The following is a 22,371-nucleotide window of genomic DNA, read 5'->3' on the forward strand; positions in this document are numbered from 1 at the left end:
CACTCTAAAAGACAGAAAATAGTTTGATACTGTAATTTTTGTGTCCATTTCTCTTAAATGAAGTTGATTTATTCATCGAATTAAGGTGTTTGTATTTTCTTTGTGATCTAATTCTGTCCTTTTTTTAAAAAAATCAACTTGTAGAACTCCTCTATATTACGAAAATTAGAATCAAAAGTATGATATGAACTGTCATTTGTCTTTTGACTTTGCTTATGGTCATTTTTACTACACAGAAATTTTGCATTTTTATGTAATCAGAATTTTTTAAGGCTTCTGACTTTTATATCCCCACTCTCCTGCCAAGGTTATAATTCTCCTAGGTTTTATTGTAGTATTTTAATGTTGGTTTTTTTTTCCACATTCAAATCTTTGATCTATTTGGAATATATCCCTGGTACATCAGGATGTGAGGTATAGATTCAACTTGAAATTTTTCTAGCAAGCTTCCTGGTATATTAATACTATATATTGAACAAACATTATGACTCATACTACTTCCTAATTTTTATGATAATGTGTTAATCAAATAGGTCTTAAGCTATCCTTTGGCCTTAGGACTAATAGCATAATATATATAACTTTGTTTTACCCTAGTGACCATGCGTATACTTACTTCTGTTTTAACTTTCCTAAATTTAAAAACTCTTCATAATTTGCTTTTTAAAGGGGGTTAAACAAAATATTTTGACACAGAAAAATTTAATCATGTTTTAAAAGAGTTCAAGTAATTACACATTATAAAATCATAACTTTTCTAACCCTTTCTCTCTTATACTCATACCTCCCCCCGCCCCCCATCCCCCGGAGCAGTCACATCTTACTTAACTGCCCTGACATTAATAAAAAACAAACAAAACCCTCCAAATATAGTTCAATGCAGCATTTTCTCATCTCCCTTGGTACATGACAGTGTTGGGCATGTCACCAATGGAGGTCACTGATAGAGTAAAGCATCCATCACGGCACATGCAGCTGAACTGAATTAGAACTAAAGAAGACTAAGAAGACTGCCTGCTCTTTCACTTTTTGGATAACTTATTTTAAATTTTAATTTGAAAAAAATTAAAAATATTCTATTAAATTTTTTATTTGAGTATAGTCGACGCAGTGTTACATTAGTTTCGTGTGTACAACATAGTGATTCAATTTCTCTATACATTATGCTATGCTCACCACAAGTGTAGCTCCCATCTGTCACCAAGCAACACTATTACAATATCATTGACTATACTCCCTATCCTGTGCCATTTTTTCTCGTGACTTATTCATTCCATAACTGAAAGCTTGTATCTACCAGTCCCTTTCACCCATTTTGCCCATACTCCCACCCCTTCCTTCTGGCAACCCTAATTTGTTCTGTATTTATAGGTCTGATTCTGCTTTTTGCTTATTCATTTGTTTTTTTAGATTCCAAAGATAAGTGAAATTATATAGTGTTTTTCTCAGTCTGACTTACTTCACTTAGCATAATACCCTCTAGGTCCATTCACATTGTCACAAATGGTTAAGATCTCATCCTTTTTATGGCTGCATAATATTCCTCTGTGTGTGTGTGTGTGTGTGTGTGTGTGTGTGTGTGTGTACGTACACATCTTCTTTATCCATCTATCAATGGACACTTCCATTGCTTCTATATCTTGGCTATTGTAAATAACGTAGCAATAAACAGAGAGGAGCATTTATCTTTTTGAATTAGTGTTCTCATTTTCTTTCGGTAAATATCCAGTAGTGCAATTACTGGGCCATAGGGTATTTCTATTTTTAATTTGTTGAAGAACCTCCATACTTTTTTCCATGGTGCCTGTACCAGTTTGCATTCCCACGAATAGTGCACGAGGGTTCCCTTTTCTCCATATCCTTGCCAACACTTGCTATTTCTTTTTTTTTTTTTTAAGATTTTATTTATTTGAGAGAGAGACAGAATGAGAGGGGGGAGGGTCAGAGGGAAAAGTAGACCCTCTGCTGAGCAGAGAGCCTGATGCGGGACTCAATCCTGGGACTCTAAGATCATGACCTGAACCGAAGGCAGTTGCTTAACCAACTGAGCCACCCAGGCACCCAACACTTGTTATTTCTTATCTTTTTGATAACTTGTCATTCTGCCTGGTGTGAAATGATATCTCATTGTGGTTTTGGTTTGCATTTCGCTGATGATTAGTTATGCTGAGCATCTTTTCATGTGTCTGTTGGCCATCTGTATGTCGTCTTTGGAAAAATGTCTATTCAGGTCTTCTGCCAGGTTTTTAATTGGACTGTTTGGTTTTTCGTGTCGAGCTGCATAAGTTCTTCATATATTCTGGGTATTAATCCCTTATTGGATGTATCATTTGCAAATATCTTCTCCCGTTCGGTAGGCTGCCTTTTTTAAAAGTTTTGTTGATGCTTTCCTTCACTGTGCAAAACCTTTTTACATTGTTGTAGTCCCAATAATTTATTTTTGCTTTTGTCTTCCTTGCCTGAGGAGACATATCTAGAATAACGTTGCCTTGACCATGTCAGACATATTACTGCCTATGTTCTCTTCTAAGATTTTTATGGTTTCAAGTTTCAAGTTTAGGTCCTTAATCCATTTTGAGTTTATTCTTGTGTATAGTGTTAGAAACTGGTCCAGTTTCATTCTTTTGCATGTAGTTGTCCAGTTTTCCCAGCACGATTTAAAAATATCCTATTTTTTATCAAAAACTAACTATATTTTGTTTGTATAACAAAATATGAAGAATAAATATTGTTAATATTTCTTAAAGGTTGACTATTCACAAGGAAAGACATGATTTCTAATTTTCATTATCATCACCAGGATACCAAAGGCTACTGATGTTTGGCTGTTCTGATGTTCATCTGTCTTGAAAGGAAAAAAAGAACTTTCACAAAGCTTATAAGGACCAGATTAGAGTTACAAATTAAAATAAAACATTGTAACAGAGGTAGAGGCATAGTATGAAGGGCTTATTCTACAATAAACTCATATACTTACCACTTGTAAAAAAAAAAATCAGATTTTTTTTTTTTTTAAGATTTTATTTATGTGACAGAGAGATAGCCAGCGAGAGAGGGAACACAGCAGGGGAGTGGCAGAGGAAGAAGCAGGCTCCCAGCGGAGGAGCCCGATGTGGGACTCGATCCCGGAACGCCGGGATCACGCCCTGAGCCGAAGGCAGATGCTTAACGACTGTGCTACCCAGGCGCCCCCAAAAAATCAGATTTCTTAACGAGACATTCAATTAAGATCCCTCCCAATCTGGCCTTAGCCTCTCCCCAAATGTATCTCTTCTCATTCCAGTTACAGAATATTAGAATTCCTGTCTCCAGGTCTCTGGTACACTTTAAAAGTTTGTCAGGAATAGCCTAACATACATCTTTTATTTTGAAATCATCCTCATCTTCAGCTTCATCTCAAATTACTGCTCTCATCCTTCTAATCAGAGTCAATCATTATAACCTCTGTGATCTCAGTAAATACCTGAATTATAACTTATACTTATTATTTACTTATTTGACAATATATACGAGTTGCCTAATATGTGCCAGGCACTGCTCTAAGGCTGGGGTTACCAGGGTAAATTAGACCGACATGGAACTTTTGTTCTTTTCAAATTTTTACTTAAATTCTAGTTAACATACAGTTCAATATTGGTTTCAGTGATTCATCACTACATACAACACCCAGTGCTCATCATATCAAGTGCCCTCCTTAATATCCATCACCCATCTACCCCATCCCCCACCCTTGTCCCTCCATCAACCTTCAGTTTGTTCTCTGTCTTTAAGAGTCTCTTATGGTTTGTTTCTCTCTCTCTCTCTCTCTCTTTTTTTTTTTTTGGTCCCTCCCATATGTTTGTTCATGTTTTGTTTCTTAAATTCCACATGAGTGAAATCATATGGTATTTGTCTTTCTCCTACTAACTTATTTCACTTACCACAATATGCTCTAGCTTCATCCACATAATTGCAAATGGCCAGATTTCATTCTATTTGATGTCTAATATTCCATTGTGTATATATACACCACATCTTCTTTACCCATTCATCAGTTGATGGGCATTTGGGCTCTCTCCATAGTTTGGCTATTGTTGAAAATGCTGCCATAAACATTGGGGCACATGTGCCCCTTTGAATCTGTATTTTTGTATCCTTTAGGTAAATACCTTATACTGCAATTGCTGGGTCATAAGGTAATTCTAGTTTTAACTTTTTGAGGAACCTCCATACTATTCTCCAGAGTGGCTACACCAGTTTGCATTCTCACCAACAGTGTAAGAGGGCTCCCCTTTCTCCTCATCCTTGCCAACACCTGTTGTTTCTTGTGTTGTTAATTTTAGCCACTCTGGAAGTTGTGAGGTGGTATCCATTGTGGTTTCAACTTATATTTCCCAGATGATGAGTGATGTTGAGCACCTTTTCATATGTCTGTTAGCCAGTTGTATGTCTTCTTTGGAAAAGTATCTACTCATGTTTTCTGCCCATTTCTTAACTGGATTCTTTTTTGGGTGTTGAGTGTGATAAGTTCTTTATAGATTTTGGATACTAATCCTTTATCTGATATATCATTTGCAAATATCCTCTGCCATTCTGGAGGCTGCCTTTCAGTTTTGCTGTTTCCTTTGCTCTGCAGAAGCTTTCTACCTTCGTGAAGTCCCAATAGTTCATTTTTGTTTTTGCTTTCCTTGCCTCTGGAGATGTGTCTAGTAAGAAGCTGCTACAGCCAAGCTCAAAAAAATTGCTGCTTTGATCTCCTCTAGGGTTTTCATAGTTTCCTGTCTCACATTGAGGTCTTTCATCCATTTTGAATTTATTTTTGTCTATGGTGTAACAAAATGGCCCAGTTTCATTATTCTGCATGTCGCTGTCCAGTTTTCCCAACACCATTTGTTGAAGAGACTTTTCTTCCATTGGATATTCTTTCCTCCTCTGTTGAATATTAGTTAGCCATATAGTTGTGGGTCCATTACTGGGTTCTCTATTGTGTTCCACTGATCTATGTGTCTGTTTTTGTGGCAGTACCATACTGTCTTGATGATCATAGCTTTGTAATAGAGCTTGAAATCTGGAATTGTAATGCCTCCAGTTTTTTCTTTTTCAGGATTACATTTGGCTATTTGGTGTCTTTTGCGGTTTCATACAAATTTTAGGATTGTTCGTTCTAGCTCTGTGAAAAATGCTGGTAGTATTTTGATAGGGATTGCATTAAATGTGTAGATTGCTTTGGGTAGTAGAGACATTTTAACAATGATTGTTCTTCCAGTCCATGAGCATGGAATGTTTTTCTATTTCTTTGTATCCTCTTCAATTTCTTTCATAAGTGTTCTATAGTTTTCAGAGTACAGATCTTTTACCTCTTTGGTTAAGTTTATTCCTAGGTATCTTGTTGTTTTTGGTACAAATGCAAATGAGATCAATGCCCTGATTTCTTTTTCTGCTGCTTTGTTACTGTTATACAGAAATGCAACAGATTTCTGCACATTGATTTTATATCCTGTGACTTTGCTGAACTCATGTATTACTTCTAACAATTTTTTGGTCGAATCTTTCGGGTTTTCTACATAGAGTATCATGTTGTCTGCAAATAGCCAAAGTCTGACTTCTCTCTTGCCAATTTGGATGTCTTTATTTCTTTTTGTTGTCTGATTGCTGAGGCTAAGACTTCCAGTATTATATTAAATAGTTACGGTGAAAGTGGGCATCCTTGTCTTGTTCCTGACCACAGAGGAAAAGCTCTGTTTTTCTCCATTGAAGATGATAATAGTTGTCGGTCTTTCATATATGGCCTTTATGATGCTGACGTATGTTCCAACTATCTCTACACCGTTGAGGGTTTTTACCAAGAATGGATGCTTTTGACATGGAGCTGAATGTTAGTACTCATCATAGTCTAACCTGTATTTTACTTAGTTATTTAAATGCCATTCTTTCCATCAATTTGTGAGATGATGAAGTCAAGGTCCATACTTCTTCAAAAAAAAAAATCTTTGCCCACAGTGAACACCTATTATATTATCTTTAGAATGGCAGCAATTGATTTTAAGATCTGCTTTGTCATCTACTGACTGTGTACTTGAATAAAGCACTTACTTCTCTGATTCTTTTTTCATATGTGAAATAGAAATAAGAATACCTCTTATATAAAATTTTAAAAACGAAAATTATATTTTGAACTGTGAAGATCTAAAAACACCTACTAAGTAATAACACAAATAATAACAGTAATAGTAGTAAATGATGTTTCTACTTCCAGTAAACTGAATTATATCTGGGCCATTTGTTTGCCTTCATGAACAAGGAGTAACTATTCACTGACCAAAGAAACAGATACAAAATATTAAGCAACAAAACTACACAGTCCTTCATTAGCATAAATACAGATTTAGATTTATTTTTTGCAGTGGTATCTCACCAGCTGAAGGCCTACACTTATTTTCCTGGTTAGGTTTAGATGTATCTTCCATGTCACACAGTCTGATGTATCATTTGGGGTTCAATCAGAAAAAAGAACCACTAGGAGTTAATTATATATATATAAAGGAATTTGTTACAGGGATTTGACTGTATGCAAACATGGGAGCTTGTTAAATGGTCTTTGCATATGATGATGTAGTTTGAAGACCACAGGGAAGGCAGCTTAGAAGGGAAGAGAGATATAAAGTACAGGAGAGCAAGAAAAAGCTGACATCCAAGAGCATAAACTATAACCCACAAGGATGTCGGACTCATTTCCGGTCTCACTGCCTCCAACCTGGATGCAATGGGGGTCCGTCAGGAGATGCTGGTGCCCTTCATCATGGAGCTAAACATATCCTTGCCATAGGGGTAAGAGCAGCCAAAGAAGGACACAGGGCAAGGTGGAGCAGTTGCACTTTGTCTGCTATTTCATGCCAACGAGGTGAGCCAGTAAACAAGCAACATGTGTGAGATAAAAGTGCCTGTCCCAATAGTCCTGGTGATTTAAAAAAAAAAAAAAAAAAAAAAAAAAAAAAGCCTGCTGCTTCACTTTTATCCTCCAAATCTCACGCCAAGTTGTCTCTGTGGCCACTTCAACTGGAAACATTCAAAGAGGGAAATTCTGGGAAGCACAGTTTATCCTAGCCAAGCTGACAATGTTACAAAACCACTGTATCCTGCCCTTTGTCAGCTTGGTACCCATACGCTTCTCTTTAAACATTACTTAATTCCCAAATGGAGACAATAACAAAGTTATGCTTTTGCCTAACATGGTATAACTATCCTGTATACAACAGACATGCTAACCCTTTCCCAATAAGCAGATACAAAGTCCCTTTTTTGTCTTTGGTGATATTTATTGTTTTCCAAACTGATTCACAATCCCCTTTGGTATCCTGTAACTTTAATACGGAGATATAAAATTAACTACTATTAACATGTCTTAAAATAAATGGTAGAGATATGAGACAGTGGAAAAAGTATATATAAACAGTGGTTTATATAAACAAAATTCACATTAAAAAGGGAAATGGGTATTTATATCATCACTACTATAGCACTAATTTCTGTAACTGGTAACTTGGTCATAGCTGGTATTATTAAGTCAGTTATTTGATGATGATAAAAAACATGGAAAAACCAGTGAAATCATGAGCATGGGCTCACTGCCAGACTTGATTTACTGTGAAGTGAGTTCATTAGCCATAAGTGATGCTGTGTGAAATACCACGATTGTGAAAAAGGCATTCTGTAAGTCCATGGATAGTGGATTTAGCAGAAACACTGGGGGCAAGGAAGGCAAATCTATATCCAGAGCAAATGTCTACTTCACTGAGAACACAGCACTGCCTTTTCCAGGATGAAGTGGTCCAATGTAATTAACTGGCCACCAAGTAAACGGCTGGTCCTCTTGGGGAATGTTGCCATAGAGAAGTTACAGCATTGTATCCAAATCCACTTTAGTAAGTGGAAATCCATGTTATTGATACCAATGTATAACTTCCATCTGTGGCACCACTCTCCCTTTGATCACAAACCAAAATATACTTCCTAGTGGTTCTGTATCTCTGAACCCTAACTAATGAATCTGGTACAGGGGAACAGAATCTTAAAGGCAGGTTCTCAACTGGTTCTGGGTTATCTGGAATTGGTTCTCTCATCTTGCTTTTATAATATAATTCTACATTTATATTTAAAACATTGAAAGTACCTATACAAAATCAAATAAACTTTTTGATGACAAATACAAACAAGGGTATTCAGGTTATACTCACTAAAGACTGAATCAACATATTAAGACAACTTTTCTGAATCTCAGGAGGTACATTTGCAAAACTTCTCTCAGACCAAAACCTTGCAAAATGCTTTACAATCCACCTGTTAAAAAAAAATCAAAGAATCCCAAGTTAGAGAAATGAAGAGATCTTTAATTATATAACTCAAATAATACTTTTTATTTTCAATGATATAAGTTGTGCATATATATGTGATGAGTAACCTTTATAGTTAATTTTTTTAAAGAACTTTATAGTTAATTTTGTGAGTTCTCTGATGGATTTAACTATCCTCCCCTTTCTGTAAACACATATTTTAAATCCACTCTGAGTTATATGCACAGATTTTAACATAAATAATCATGGTTCAGCTAAAATAAAATTGATCCAAGCACGTTGAGTAATATCTAAGTCAATAATCCTCCTCACAATTGTTACAACTAGTTATGCATTAAGCCACACACAATGTGCCCAAGAAAATAGGCCAATTCCAAAATTCCCCAGAAAATAAGAAGAACGGAAGAACAAAATTCCTACATTAATAGTATCAACACTACTTCAGATCACTTACTTCATGCAGTCAGCAAAAAGACTGTCCACTCCAACTGTATGAGCAATAATGAGGCACTCTAATACAGATGCCAAGCTTCTGGGAACAGGCTAAAATTGATAGAAAACACCACATATATTCTTTATCAACTCTAGAGGCTTAAAGTATTTGGTTCATAAAGATGATCTGATTTACATACCTAAACTGCAGAATAAATGCGTGTAATTCAAAAGTCAGTTCTATTAAAATTGAGTATCACTAACAACCTTTAGTTTTATAGAATAGCACTTGAACTCTCTCAGCTGTCAGAATGCACACAAGTTTTATTCTAATTTCATTTAGCTTAATTTTATTTAATTTATTTAAATTCAGCTTAATTAGCATACAGTGTACTATTAGTTTCAGAGGTAGAATTTAGTGACTCATCAGTTGCATATAACACCCAGTGCTCATTCCATCAAGTGCCCTCCTTAATGCCCATCACCCAGTTACCCCATCCCCCTCCAACCTCCCCTCCAGCAACCCTCAGTTTCTTTCCTAGAGTTGAGTCTCTTATGGTTTGTCTCCTCTCTGTTTTCATCTTATTTTTCCTTCCCTGCCTCTATATTCATTGGTTTTGTTTCTTAAATTCCACACGAGTGAAATCATACGGTATTTGTCTTTCTCTGACTGACTTATTTTGCTTACATTTAGCTTAATTTTTAAAAGTAAAATGGTATAATAATTTCTAGATCATCACATTGCAATGCAACCATATGGTCTAATCTGCTACCTAAAGTATAAATATAGCTCTAAGTACATGTGCAATGGGAGGTCCTACATTGACCTCAGACAAAATGAGAATTAGATCATAATTATAAAACATATTTTTAAAAGCCCATATACAGAAGTAAAGAACTAAAACAAATAAAATGTAGATATAAATAGTGACAACAAGTCACTGCTCTTGGTGTTAAGCCTCTCTGCTACATATTGCCCATATCATTTATTTTCAGGTTTTGGATTATTTCCTAAGCACATCTATTGCCGATTAGGGTGAATAGAGTTCAACTTCTCTTAGTACACATTCATTTGTTGTAATGTGAGGTTTATACACTTAATAAAGATCACTGATCAATCAATTTATGTATATAGTTTCTAAATGTGTCCTTCTGAAGATCCCTTGCTCTCAGAGGAGAGCAAAGGTTCTTTAGAATTGCATTCAGCACTGTCTTTCTAATAAGGTCAGTGATTTTCAACTTTCAAAATTATAAATTGCTATTAATTTGAGTTTCTAATACACTTTTCCTAAAGTATCATATTAGTGTTAAATAAATTAAATGTAAATATTTTGCTTTGCATATTAACAATTTGGTTATTCCCTTTGAGATAACTGGAGGTACTCTAGGTTATTCTAAAATCAGAAATGGCTGTCACTATATAGATTATACAGTGGTAATTCTACCAAGTTAAATAATTCGGTTTTCTGAAGCACTTCAGGTAATAGTATCAAACTCATGGGAAGAAATTACTGGTATAAACATAAAAACACCCAGAGTCTAAAAAATTGTAAAAGTAAAACAAGAGTTAATAAGTCCAACAATCTCATTTTATTTAGGAATAACCAGCCCTTTACAATGTGATGTCCATTAACTGATGTATAACTTAAGAAAAATTTCCATAAAAAATAATTAAGATATAAAGTAACTTGGGGTACCTGGGTACCTCGGTCAGTTAAGCATCTGCCTTCGGCTCAGGTCATGTTCCCAGAGTCCTGGGATCCAGCCCCGTGTCAGGCTCTCTGCTCAGCAGGGAGTCTGCTTCTCCCTCTGCCCCTCCCCACTGCTTGTGCCTCTCCCTCTCTCTCAAATAAATAAATAAAACCTTAAAAAAAAATAAAAATACAAAATAACTTGCTGCTTAAAGCAGAGACTAGCAAACTATACCTGTGGGCCAATCTAGCCCACCACTGTTTTTGTGAATAAAGTTTTATTTGAACACTGCTATGCTGTTCATTTACATATCGTTTATAGTTGGTTTTGTTCCATAACAGCAGAGCTGAGAAGCTGTGACAGACAACATACGGCCCACAAAGCCAACAGTATTTGCTATCTGGCCTTTTATAGAAAAAGTTTACTGACCACTGACTTAAGAGGTTAACTTTCGCTGAGAATTTTACTTATATAAAAATGCTAATTCCCAAATATTCTGTAACAGGATGACTGACCTTTAGTTATTTTCAAAATCTGCTTGCAGAATTTGGTAAGACATATATTTAAATTACTACCTAAAATATGTTTTTAAAGAGGTGGCAAAGGGCACCTGGGTGGCTCAGTCAGTTAAACGTCTGACTCTTGGTTTTGACTCAGGTCATGATCTCGTGGGTCATGGGATCGAGCCCGTGGGGCTTTGCACTCAGCGGGGAGTCTGCTTGAAGATTCTCTCCCTATGCCCCTCCCCCTACTCACACACCAGAGTGTGCTCTCTCTAAAGTAAATAAATAAATCTTAAAAAAAAAAAAGAGGTGACACAAAATACATAATATAAAGCTAACTTTAATTCTACAAATTAAGTCCAAAAATTTTAATTGTGTAAAAGGTAAAATTGTGAAGTTCATGAAATAACTAAAGCTTGTTAGTAGTTCCAGAGCTGGCTACCCATTACTTTACACCCAAATCTGTATTACTGTGGAGTGTGTAGTAATAGGCTTACTATATTTAATTCACTGCCAAGAAACTACATAATTGAGTTCTAGAAGTTAAAAATTATGTTTGAATATTTATAGATTAAGAAAATACGTAAAGCAAAAAGTTTAAAGATCAAGTGATAAAATATTGTCTCAAATATCTATTACCACAATAATACACATGATATTAAAGGAAGCAAAATAAAGTGAAATAAATTTTCAATAAAGTATATTGACAATCTTTTTAAAATTTCATTTTCTTGTTTTAATGTCAACAAATATGCCTTTTGTGTTTTAAAAATTAAGTGAATATTGCAAGTAAAATGCAAGAAGTTACAATAACCTATACATACTCATTAACATATTAAAAACCAGCGGCAATGGTCCAAAGGCCATCCATAAAAGAGATTATTTTTAAAATGTTATATGTAATTGGTTTATTGAGGAGTCTCAGCTCAGAGGAGATACTAAGATAAAACTTTTTCCCCAAGTAGTGCTGGCAACTATGTGGTGTCAAACTCTCTTTTTTTCCCCATCCCTTAATGACACTATGGGCAAATTCCAGTATTTTCTGGTTATTTTTGATATTGGAATTCAGTAGAGTACTGTTTAAATACCAATCTTACATTTTACCTTAGAATCTTTCTCTCCCCCATCACCAACTACATTTACAGTTGGGGAGATCTGGAATAGGGAATAGAGAGCAAGGTCTGGTCTCCTGCTCCTCCATTTTCTGGGTATAACTCTTGTGTAAGAGGACTATAGATGGCCATATAGCTAACCAGACACAACATGGTAGTAGGTTGATGTCACTGAGTTTGCTCTAATTAAGATCTTGATGGCCTTTGCTGATGACTCTTTTAGGGACAGACTGAATTTCACCCTAGCCTCTCAGTGGATAAAGATTCTTCTAGTGGTTCATGATGCACAGTGCTTCCCTAGGTGGAACACAGCATCATTCAGCCCTGTACCAGCATCTTCTGATCTTCACAGAACCACTAAGGTCTCTTCCTTCCCTGCCTACCATGTGTAACTGGAGAGTGGAGTGGATGCCCCATACTATCTTCTATATATGGCAACAGCTGTTGTCCCTAACCACCAAGCTAGTACCGGCTTCTCCCTTTAGAAATCCCCACATTTGAGTATACTCTCACTGGTTTCTGAGGCATATTCCAGGCTCTTCCAAGAAATCTCTTACCATTTTCTTTCATTTTTTAATGGAAGCTCCAGAGTGGGCTGGTTTTACAGATGTGGTATATATGTCCATCTGAGGGATAAGACATATCTCCTCATTGCAGATACATTCTATCTTTAATCTTTATTCAGGATATGCTTGTACTTCCCTCCTAACTTTCACTTGGCTGGGAAGATGGGGGAAGCAGATGAATGAGAAGGAAAATCTTTCATCAGAATCCTTAATCCCTCACCTTCTACAAAGTTGAGGACACAACAGACCACCCTCCTTCTTCTAGTTCCCTTACTTCTAGAGGCTGGAATGAATGACTGATTAAAGGTAGCTGTTTCTCAGTAAACCCTGAGTGGGTGTTAGTGGAGGTGGTGCTATACGCAACTATTCATGGCTCTGTTTTAGCACTTAAGGTGCTTCCTCAGCTACAACTTACAAAGAGGTAGGAAAAGTCCTACCTAACACAAAAATCTAAATTTAAATGTCATTCAAATTATTAAAATTACCTAATTAAAATTCATACAATGCGTACTGTTGCCTCAAGTACCCAATAAGAAGGAAATGGATGTAAAACAATTCTTTAAAGGTTTGTTTTTCTGTTGATTATAAAAGTAATACATGGGGGTGCCTGGGTGGCTCAGTAGGATTAGCGTCTGCCTTTGGCTCAGGTTATGATCCCAGTGTCCTGGGATAGAGCCCGCATAGGGCTCCTTGTTCAGTGGGGAGCCTGCTTCTTCCTCTCCCTCTGTTCCTTCCCCTGCTCATGCTCTCTCTCATTCTCCGCCCCTCTCAAATAAATAAAATCTTAAAAGAAAAAAAGTAACACATGACTATTGTAGAAAATTTAGAAAATGTAGAAAAGAATAAATTAGAAAATAAAAAATAAGCTATCAGTCACAGAGTCAATTAAAACGATAGAGAATCTAAGAATAATGTACAAAATGCATAGTATGAGATCTTTCTTTAGACAATAAATTTATGTTTGCACAAACTAAAGTTAAAAGTTAGTATTCACACTTACTTCACCTGGGGAGACCAAGAGAAATATATCCCACCCCAAGAACATGCCATAAAGAGAAGTCACAGGAAGGCACAGTGTTCTTTCAGGGAAAAGAACCAATGAAACACTTGTAATAAATGTGTTTTGATAAATGGAGAATGTAACTTTGGTCCCTGACTTCTCTTAATTCCAAACCCTGACTGAGTCCCAAGTGTATATTCTACCTTTGAATTATAAAGGTAGAATATATATATTCCATACCCTTTCAATAAACCCCATGTCAATTTTATTTTACTTAAATGATCTGAATTTCTGGTTTTTGCAAACATACCATAGGAGCTCTTTCTCAACTAGAGTTCCCATAAGTTAAACTGACTTGATATTTTAAGATTCAAAGTACTATTCACTGTCAGAGTTAAAAATCCAGTAGGTAGTAATGGGTGACTTTAAGCATTGGGTAAAATATTTCTGAGACTCAGTAATTACCTTCTGAAAGAAATTACAGTAATCTCTTCTTAAAATATAGATTGCTACTTCTTTTAATCCTTCCAATCCATACATATCAGCCATATTGAGTATCTGACTAAAATAAAAATAGATACACTGTTAATTCTCCAATTTGAAAACCAAGGAATAACACACAATAAGTTTCTGACGATATATAGTCTGTTTAGAAAAATAATAATCTGATTTATTTTACCCCTAATTTTCCGCCATACATAATAGATATCCCTTATGGGTAATAAAAAGGACACAGGTCAAAAGTTGAAAGCACTGTCACATGACTTGGTTAGTGGAGAATAACAAGAATTAAATTTGGAGATGTTTCAACCAAATTCCCCTCATATTTTCAGTGACATATATATCAAATTTCAGGAAGCTGCTTCAAAGGCTGTAAAAGTTACAAAACTCTTTGCAACAAATTTGTATAATAAAAACTTACTTCGAAGTATAATTGATCTTATAATATTGAAAATCCCTACAAATGATCCTAAGATTAGAAACAGTATCCAATGACTCAGTTTCTACTGCTGCTTTCCTTTGGCAAGTATTTCCCAGCACCACACTTTAGGTACTTAGGAAACCAACAAGCCTTGAGAGCATGATTTCCAGGGGTGAAAACTTCAGTACTTAATCCCTGTGACTCATGACACTTTCCCTCCAAAACCATATTTATTCAGTTTGTAATTAAAGGAACCAATGAATATTTAAATTAAAAGAGCAGCTTTCATGTGTTTGATATCAGAACAGCAATAAAAGAGGACATCCAAAAAATTAGAAGAGCAAGGTAGATTTCATTTTCCAGTACAATTTTAGCAACTTAGATGGCATTTCACTAAGAGCACTTAATAACCATTGTTGGTCTTTAGGATACCTATATTCTTAAAGTAATTTTAAGGTTTTTCTTTTTCGTTTTCTTTTGCTGTTTAAGACAGTAATCTTAAAATTTAAAAATAAAGTAGTATGATAATTGTTCAAAATTTAATTCAATTTTGGGACACCTAGGTGGCACAGCAGTTAAGCGTCTGCCTTCGGCTCAGGGCGTGATCCCGGCGTTATGGGATTGAGCCCCACATCAGGCTCCTCCGCTATGAGCCTGCTTCTCTCCCACTCCCCCTGCTTGTGTTCCCTCTCTCGCTGGCTGTCTCTATCTCTGTCAAATAAATAAATAAAATCTTTTAAAAAAAATTTAATTCAATTTTACTTTATAAAAACCTGTGATTTATTTTTCCAAAGCAAATATAAGGGTTTTCTGAAAAAATCTTAGTCAAATACTTTTCTTAATCTAATCACTGTGAGTTCTAGATCATCTTTTCTTCTAAATAAGGTGACTTATTGTTTTTAGATATTCCCAACGCACACACACGATATGGCAAAATAATAAAAGTGAAGCTTTTACTTACTGATACAAAAACGTAGCTTAACAAAGCAGAAACCACAAAGTATTAATACTTTTATTTTTAAAATCACTAAAAAGTAATACATACCCAACATTAGCTTTGTCTGGAAAGTCCAAAGTTCCTCCATATATAAAATGCATCATAACATTCATTTCCACATGGTTTATACTGAAAAATAAAACTTAATTCAAATACAGAAATAATTAAGGTTTAACTGGTATCAGTGATATTTTACTTTCTCATAAAATTTTAGCCAAGATAAAGTTTTAATCTCACTTTTATCTGAAAAACATATTCTTCAAATAACATCCATGCAGTTATTCCATTAATTTAAAACTACGTATAAATGTAGCTATAGATTTTTGTATGTTATAAAGTGTTATTAGTATGTTATCAAATCACTGGTACTTGAGCATCTTCTGTTAACGAAATTTTATTTATTTTTTATTTTTTTAAAGATTTTATTTATTTGACAGAGAGAGTGAGAGAACACAAGCACGGGAAACAGCAGAGAGCGAGGGAGAAGCAGGCTCTCCGCTGAGCAGGGAGCCTGAAAAGGGTCTCAATCCCAGGACCTGGGATCTTGACCCAAGCCAAAGGCAGAAGCTTAACCGACAGAGCCACCCAGGAGCCCCTGTAACGAACTTTTAGAGTTAGAAGGGATCTGAGACATCACAACACAACCTCTTGCTCATTAAGGAAACACTCTCCCCAGCATCACTGACAAATGGCCTCTGGTTTTCTTAAAGCCTCAGATAAACAACCTTATACACTAGAAAGATTCTTGTTATGCTATACAGATTTCTGAATTTGTAATACCTATCCAGCTGCTCTAGTTTGACCAACATCCTCATTACACAGATGAAAAGTAAAGATATGACTTAAGAAGTAGTCTGGAGTGATAATTTTTATGTCCTACTGACTACTGAATCTCAAACTGAATTCATCTTCCCTACCTCCCCCAGTACCCCAGATTCCGTCTTCTTTCTGCTGTTCCTATTTTGTTCACAGTACTGTTACAGGGCTTCTTGCATCTTGTCTTACCCTCTGCCTCTGTGCCAAGGGGACTGAATTATCTGGTTCATGGGCAACAATCACTGGTCATTGGTCAGGAGGAACTCAAGATGAGAGGTAACTGGATTTCCTTTTCACTTTCTTCTCTGATGAACAAGCGTGAAGAGGTGATTGGGAAGAAGTGCATCTACTGTACAATTTCAGACCTTCTGAAATTGACAGGTGGGTTGTCATAGAACGGATATAGTAAGCAAGTAAACTTTGGTTCTTGCATTAACATACATTTTACTGCTTTAACAGTTTTTATTGATAATAAAGAAAATGTTAGGGTGGCTGGGTGGCTCAGTCAATTAAGCATCCGATCCTTGATTTTGGCTTGGGTCATGATCTCAGGGTCATGAGATGGAGCCCGCATAGGGCTGTATGCTCAGTGGGAAGTCTGCTTGAGATTCTCTCCCTCTCTCTTCTTCTGCCCCTCCCCCTGCTTGCACACACATTCTCTCTGAAATAAATAAAATCTTTAAAAAATAATAAAGGAAATGTTTTCTTATTTCATCTGCTAGTTCTTTCATATTATTCCGAACAGGAATAAAGTATATTATTTGCCCACCCCAACTCTAATACCATCTAGATTATCATCTACATACCTAAGAGCCTAGATTCATCTTATTCCTCTCCCTCATTATATCCCATCACTTACACCTTCAAAATTTCTTGAATTCAGCCTCTGCTATCTATTTCTCCTCTCACTACTCTGGGTTAGCCTCTTATTTTCTCTCATCTGTACTATGATTATATCTTCTCTCTCATGCGGTTTCCTATCTGAAATAATCTCTTCATATTCCATTTCCCACACTGCTATTAGAGTGAAAACCCTTCAACAATTCTCCATAGCCCATAGAAAAAAAGTCCAAATTCCTTAGCTTGGTATATAGTGTTCTTTTATCATCTGACCTCTAGTTCCCCCTCTCTAGCAGCTGTTCCAAGATAAATGAACTACTCATTTCCTATACCTGAACTACTTATAATTCCTTATACATCTATGCCTTAGTACATCTGTTTACTGTTTAAAATGCTCCCCCTCTCTACTTATTTCATCTTTCAGACACCAGACATGTGGCTCTTTATCTCTGATTGTTTCTTTAATGTCCCCAAGGCCAAAAAAAAAAAAAAAAATCACTGAATGGTAAACTAATAACTAACATTTACTGAACACTTATGAGCCAGTTACTGAACTAATAAGTATTTTGAATGCCATTTGCTCATTTAATCATCATAATATCTCAATAACAGATATTATTAGTCTTATTTTATAAATGAAAAACTGAAATTAAAGAACTTGCCCAAGACCAAATGTCTAGTTATACACTATAATTTAAACCCAGGCCAACTGACTCCAAAGTGTAGGCTCTTAAGCTGTACACTATACTATGTCTCCATTATCACATTTATCAAACTGACTTGTAATATCTTTGTTTACACATTTGTTTCTCCTTCTAGACTGCGTTCTGTTGGGGCAGGCTGTATCTTAGATTTATCCTTGCATTTCTAGTAGCAGCTGAATGTCAGCATTGATTCAGTACCCCCCAGGATGAGAAGAATTTTCTTCCCCCACACAATATTGGAGCTCTGCAGTGGAATCAATGGGAACAGTGTTGATAAGATTCCTACAGTTTGTTAAGCATACTATCTAATATCTGCTAAAGGAAAGAAAGAAGGCAGGCAAGAAGAAAAGAAATGTAGTCCCACAGGGTGGGACTCAGAAAGGTGTTTGATTCTATTGTCTTATATAACATATGCTCAATAAATGTTTGAAGAATGTTTAATGAATGGCTTATTAAGGCACTTATGGCATCTTCCTAACCCTTCAGAGGAATACTGAGTTGAAAATATACAAATATTTTTCATTTAATTTAATACACATTTACTGGCCCCTACTATGGCTAAGTACTGGTTTCTGCTGATTCAAAAACTCCGTACTTTAATACGTAGGAAAAAAGTCAAATCTCTACATATTCTTATTTATATACTATGGATATGAGAAGATTTGATTTCAGAATAATGATGCCACATTATCTGTAGTCTGTTAATCTATAACACTAGCATAATACAATGTATACTATTCCATGCACTTTCCCTCAAAATTTCAAGAGCCATTCTTATTGTTAATGACAATTGGTCATTTATATTTAAATAATAGTTTCTTTCAAGACTTGACATAATTAAACAAAAGATAATAATGACTAAATAAAAACAAAAGTAGTTTTATTAAAATACATAGCAAAATCTAGACATTTGAGCCGATATATATATCAATATATATTATAAAAATGACAAGAAACCATTTTCCTGCAGTTTTACAGATGTTTTACTAAACTGCATTCTCATTACAGTGTTGTAAGTCATTTCTATTTTTACTAAAAGTATTTATAATGACATAATCAACTGGCCTAGAAAAACAATAAATCACTTCAATAGCCCACAGTTTAGATGGAAAGACTGAAAGCACTATCCCCATTTAAATGTCATCAGAATAAAAGCTTTTAGGAGATGAAAACATTACATATACTCAGGGAGAAAAATCTATTAGAGCTCTAAGACCAGAGAATAAACATGTACCTTATCTACTAAAATCTCTGTGCTTCATGTGTGCTTCCTAAAGTTTAAGGATTCTTTGTGTGTGGGCTGAAGTAACATAAGGACTCATTCATAAGTTAGTTCATTCACATTTAATATTTATTGAATGATAAGCTCTGTTCTAGACCTTGAGGATACAAGAAGCTTACATTCTAGAGGGAGGACATGGACAGTAAATATACAAACAAATATATAAAGAAGACAATTTTAATGGTGAAAAGTGCCATGAAAATAACACAACAGGATAATATAAAAGAGGGTAACTGGAGAGTTGGGCTATAGTTACTTTAGGTGGGGTAGTATGGAAAAAACCGAGGGGCCAGATCATACAGGGTCTTACAGGTTGTGGTAAAGATCTGGGTTTAAATTCTAACTGTGACAAAAAGGCACTGAACAATTTTAGTCAGAAGAGAAATATATCTAATTAATATTTCAAAAGATCATCCTGAAAATTCAGTGCAATCCCAGGAATCTCCAGAGGAGATGAGAAAATTCAAATTTATGCTCCAAAGCCCAAGCCACCCCTGAAAGACTTCTATTTACATAAAATGTAAATATGTGGAGCTACAGAAATATTGGCTGTGGTTCAATTTCCTGCGCAGGATGTGGAAAATTTCCCCCTTCTTCCACCAAAACTGGAGAACTTCCTTCCACCTCCCAACACCAGGGCATAGGTAGAACTAGGATTAGGGGACTCGACTATTCCTACCTCAATTTATTGAAGGCTGTCCCTCTTGAAAAATATCACGTGCATTACGTCTATGAGTTACCAACTCATTAAAAACACTGTGATTCTTTTCTGTAAGGACAGACAGGATTTCATTCTAATCTACTGCAGAAAACATCCTGCTGACATGCAACAATGGCACAGCTCCAAAAAGGGCTGCTGATCAAGCAAAGCAGGCATCACTGTCCTGGTATTAGTAATTGCCCTTACTTGAACCCATTTCTCTCTAGAAAATGAGAATAATCTAATCTAGGAAAAAAAGAAAAGACAAATATCAATACATACTATATATTACATACTAAGTACTATCTTGTTTAATCCTTTCAATAACCTCAGGAAACTTGGGGAAAGTAAGCAATGTCCCTAAATTCACATAGCAAGTTAGGGCTGGATGCTGGACTGCCTATAATGACACCAAAGTCCGTGATCTTTCTACTATACTACGTTATCCATGGAAATATCTACCCAGGTTTACAATATAAGCTAATGTGAAGAAAGAATTTGTTTTGTAGATTACTTTGTTACAATATAAAAATTCCTAAAAGGTGTGATTTATGTATTTTTTAAAGCTTTATTTATTTTAAAGAGACAGAGACAGTGTGTGTGTATATGTGTGTGTGTGTGTGTGTGTGTGTGCGCGCGTCTGCGCGCGCGCGTGTGCAGGAGTGGGAGGAGGGGCAGAAGGAGAGGAAGAGAAAGAATCCTTCAAGCAGACTCCCCGCTGAGCAGGAAGCCTGGTGAGGGACTCCATCTCACAGCCCCAGAGATCATGACCTGAGCTGAAACCAAGAACCAGCTGCTCAACCGACTGAGCCACCCAGGTGCCCCAAAAGGTGTGATTTTTTTTAAAAAAGCAAAATTCCTAAAATCCCTTTAGCTTCAAAATTCCTAAATTCCCTTTAGCCTTCCCACAGCTTTACATCCCATGTTTACTAATAACATTTTAGGTTGTAATCTGACACTGCCAATTTGATATGTGATACAAGAGGAAAAAGCAAACATATTATGTGATAATAATAATGGACGTATATAAAACCCAGTATCTATCAGGAGATACTTTCTTCTTTCATTTTAGTGTTAGAAAACCTTGCTTTATCAAACATGATAAAACAGTTGAGCCAAAAAGAAATGCATCCTTATTTCCAATGTGCTTGCACTGGAAGTGAATAAGCGAATGAGGAGTGAGCCTCCACTGCTGATCTAGCAGCTCCAGGTGGATGAACCAGTCAGGAGCACAGCCTTGCTTACCACAAGGAAGTGACAGGAAAATACCGTTAACGGGAGTGAGCCTGATCATTGCTGGCACTACTACAATGTATTTGTTACTTGGATGACACTTTTTTTTTTAGTATAGTTGACAACAATGTTACACTAGTTTCAAGAATACAACACAATGACTCAACAACTCTGTATGTTAATGCTGTGCTGGCCTCAAGTGTAGCTACCACCTGTCACTGTGCAACACTACTACAATACCACGGACTATATTTCTTATGCCTTGCCTTTTATTCCTGTGACTTATTCATTCCATAACTAGAAGCCTTATCTCCCACTCCTCTTTATCCATTTTGCCCATCCCCCATGGCCTCCCACTCTGGCAACCACCAGTTCTCTGTATTTATGGGTCTGTTTCTGTTTTTTGTTTGTTTATTCTTTTGTTTTTTAGATTCCACATATAAGTGAAATCATATGATATTTGTCTTTCTCTGTCTGACTATCACTGACCAACTTTAGTAGCTTGTTCAAGGGAAAGCCAAATACAACTCTGAAACAAGTTTGGCTACTTATATTTGGCTTTTCCTTGAGCAAGCTATTAAGGTTGGTCAGTGGTAGTCAAGACACATTATAACAGGAGATATTTATCCATCATATCCATCATAATCAAGGATGGAAAATTACAGGTAAGGGAGTAGAGACCACTAGTTGATGGTACCCACTTCTTTCTTGTCTACTGACCTCTTAATAAATAGGCTTCACCTTTAAAAGCCTGGGGGTTTTGAATGTTTAATCTGATCACTCATGAGGGATGATTAAGGATAGCCTTTATTCCTAGAGCTAAACTCAGAGGTCATCTTAAACAATATAAAACAGATAAAAGTGGAACAACTCTGGTTGAAGGAGTGCCCCTTCCCATGTAGTCTTCCCCTCAGATCCCAATTTCATGCCATGTGTTCCCTAACATACCTACCAAGAACTTTAAGGTCCTATGAGATAAAGTTTGAAAATCAATGATTTAAACAGTGGAGTAGAAGAGCAGTCTGCACTACCTCAAGAGTTCCCATGCCAATGGAAAACTTTTTAAATTCTTTAAGAGTGACTGTGCTGGAATGGGCACTGAATTAAGTATCAAAAACCATGAGATTTATATTCAGTATAGACACTTATTTACCAGGTGACTCCAGGAAGATATTTAACTTAACTGATCTTGTTTTCATCTGCAATATATGAATATACCTGCTCTCTGAAAGACTGATCCTA

General features: G+C 35.9%; 1 protein-coding gene across 1 annotated transcript in view; it reads right to left on the reverse strand.

The window, feature by feature from the left end:
• Positions 1-22,371, reverse strand: part of BTBD8 (BTB domain containing 8) — a 93,834-nt gene that overhangs the window by 19,657 nt on the left and 51,806 nt on the right. The window contains exons 6-9 of the mRNA XM_008697717.2: positions 15,603-15,683; positions 14,101-14,197; positions 8,785-8,873; positions 8,214-8,316 (exon numbers count right to left, since the gene is read on the reverse strand). Coding sequence (XP_008695939.2) covers positions 8,214-8,316; positions 8,785-8,873; positions 14,101-14,197; positions 15,603-15,683 — 370 coding nt within the window. The remainder of the gene's footprint in view (positions 1-8,213; positions 8,317-8,784; positions 8,874-14,100; positions 14,198-15,602; positions 15,684-22,371) is intronic.

Source organism: Ursus maritimus, unplaced genomic scaffold (genome assembly GCF_017311325.1).
Source record: "Ursus maritimus isolate PB19 unplaced genomic scaffold, ASM1731132v1 scaffold_12, whole genome shotgun sequence".
Lineage (NCBI taxonomy): Eukaryota > Metazoa > Chordata > Mammalia > Carnivora > Ursidae > Ursus > Ursus maritimus.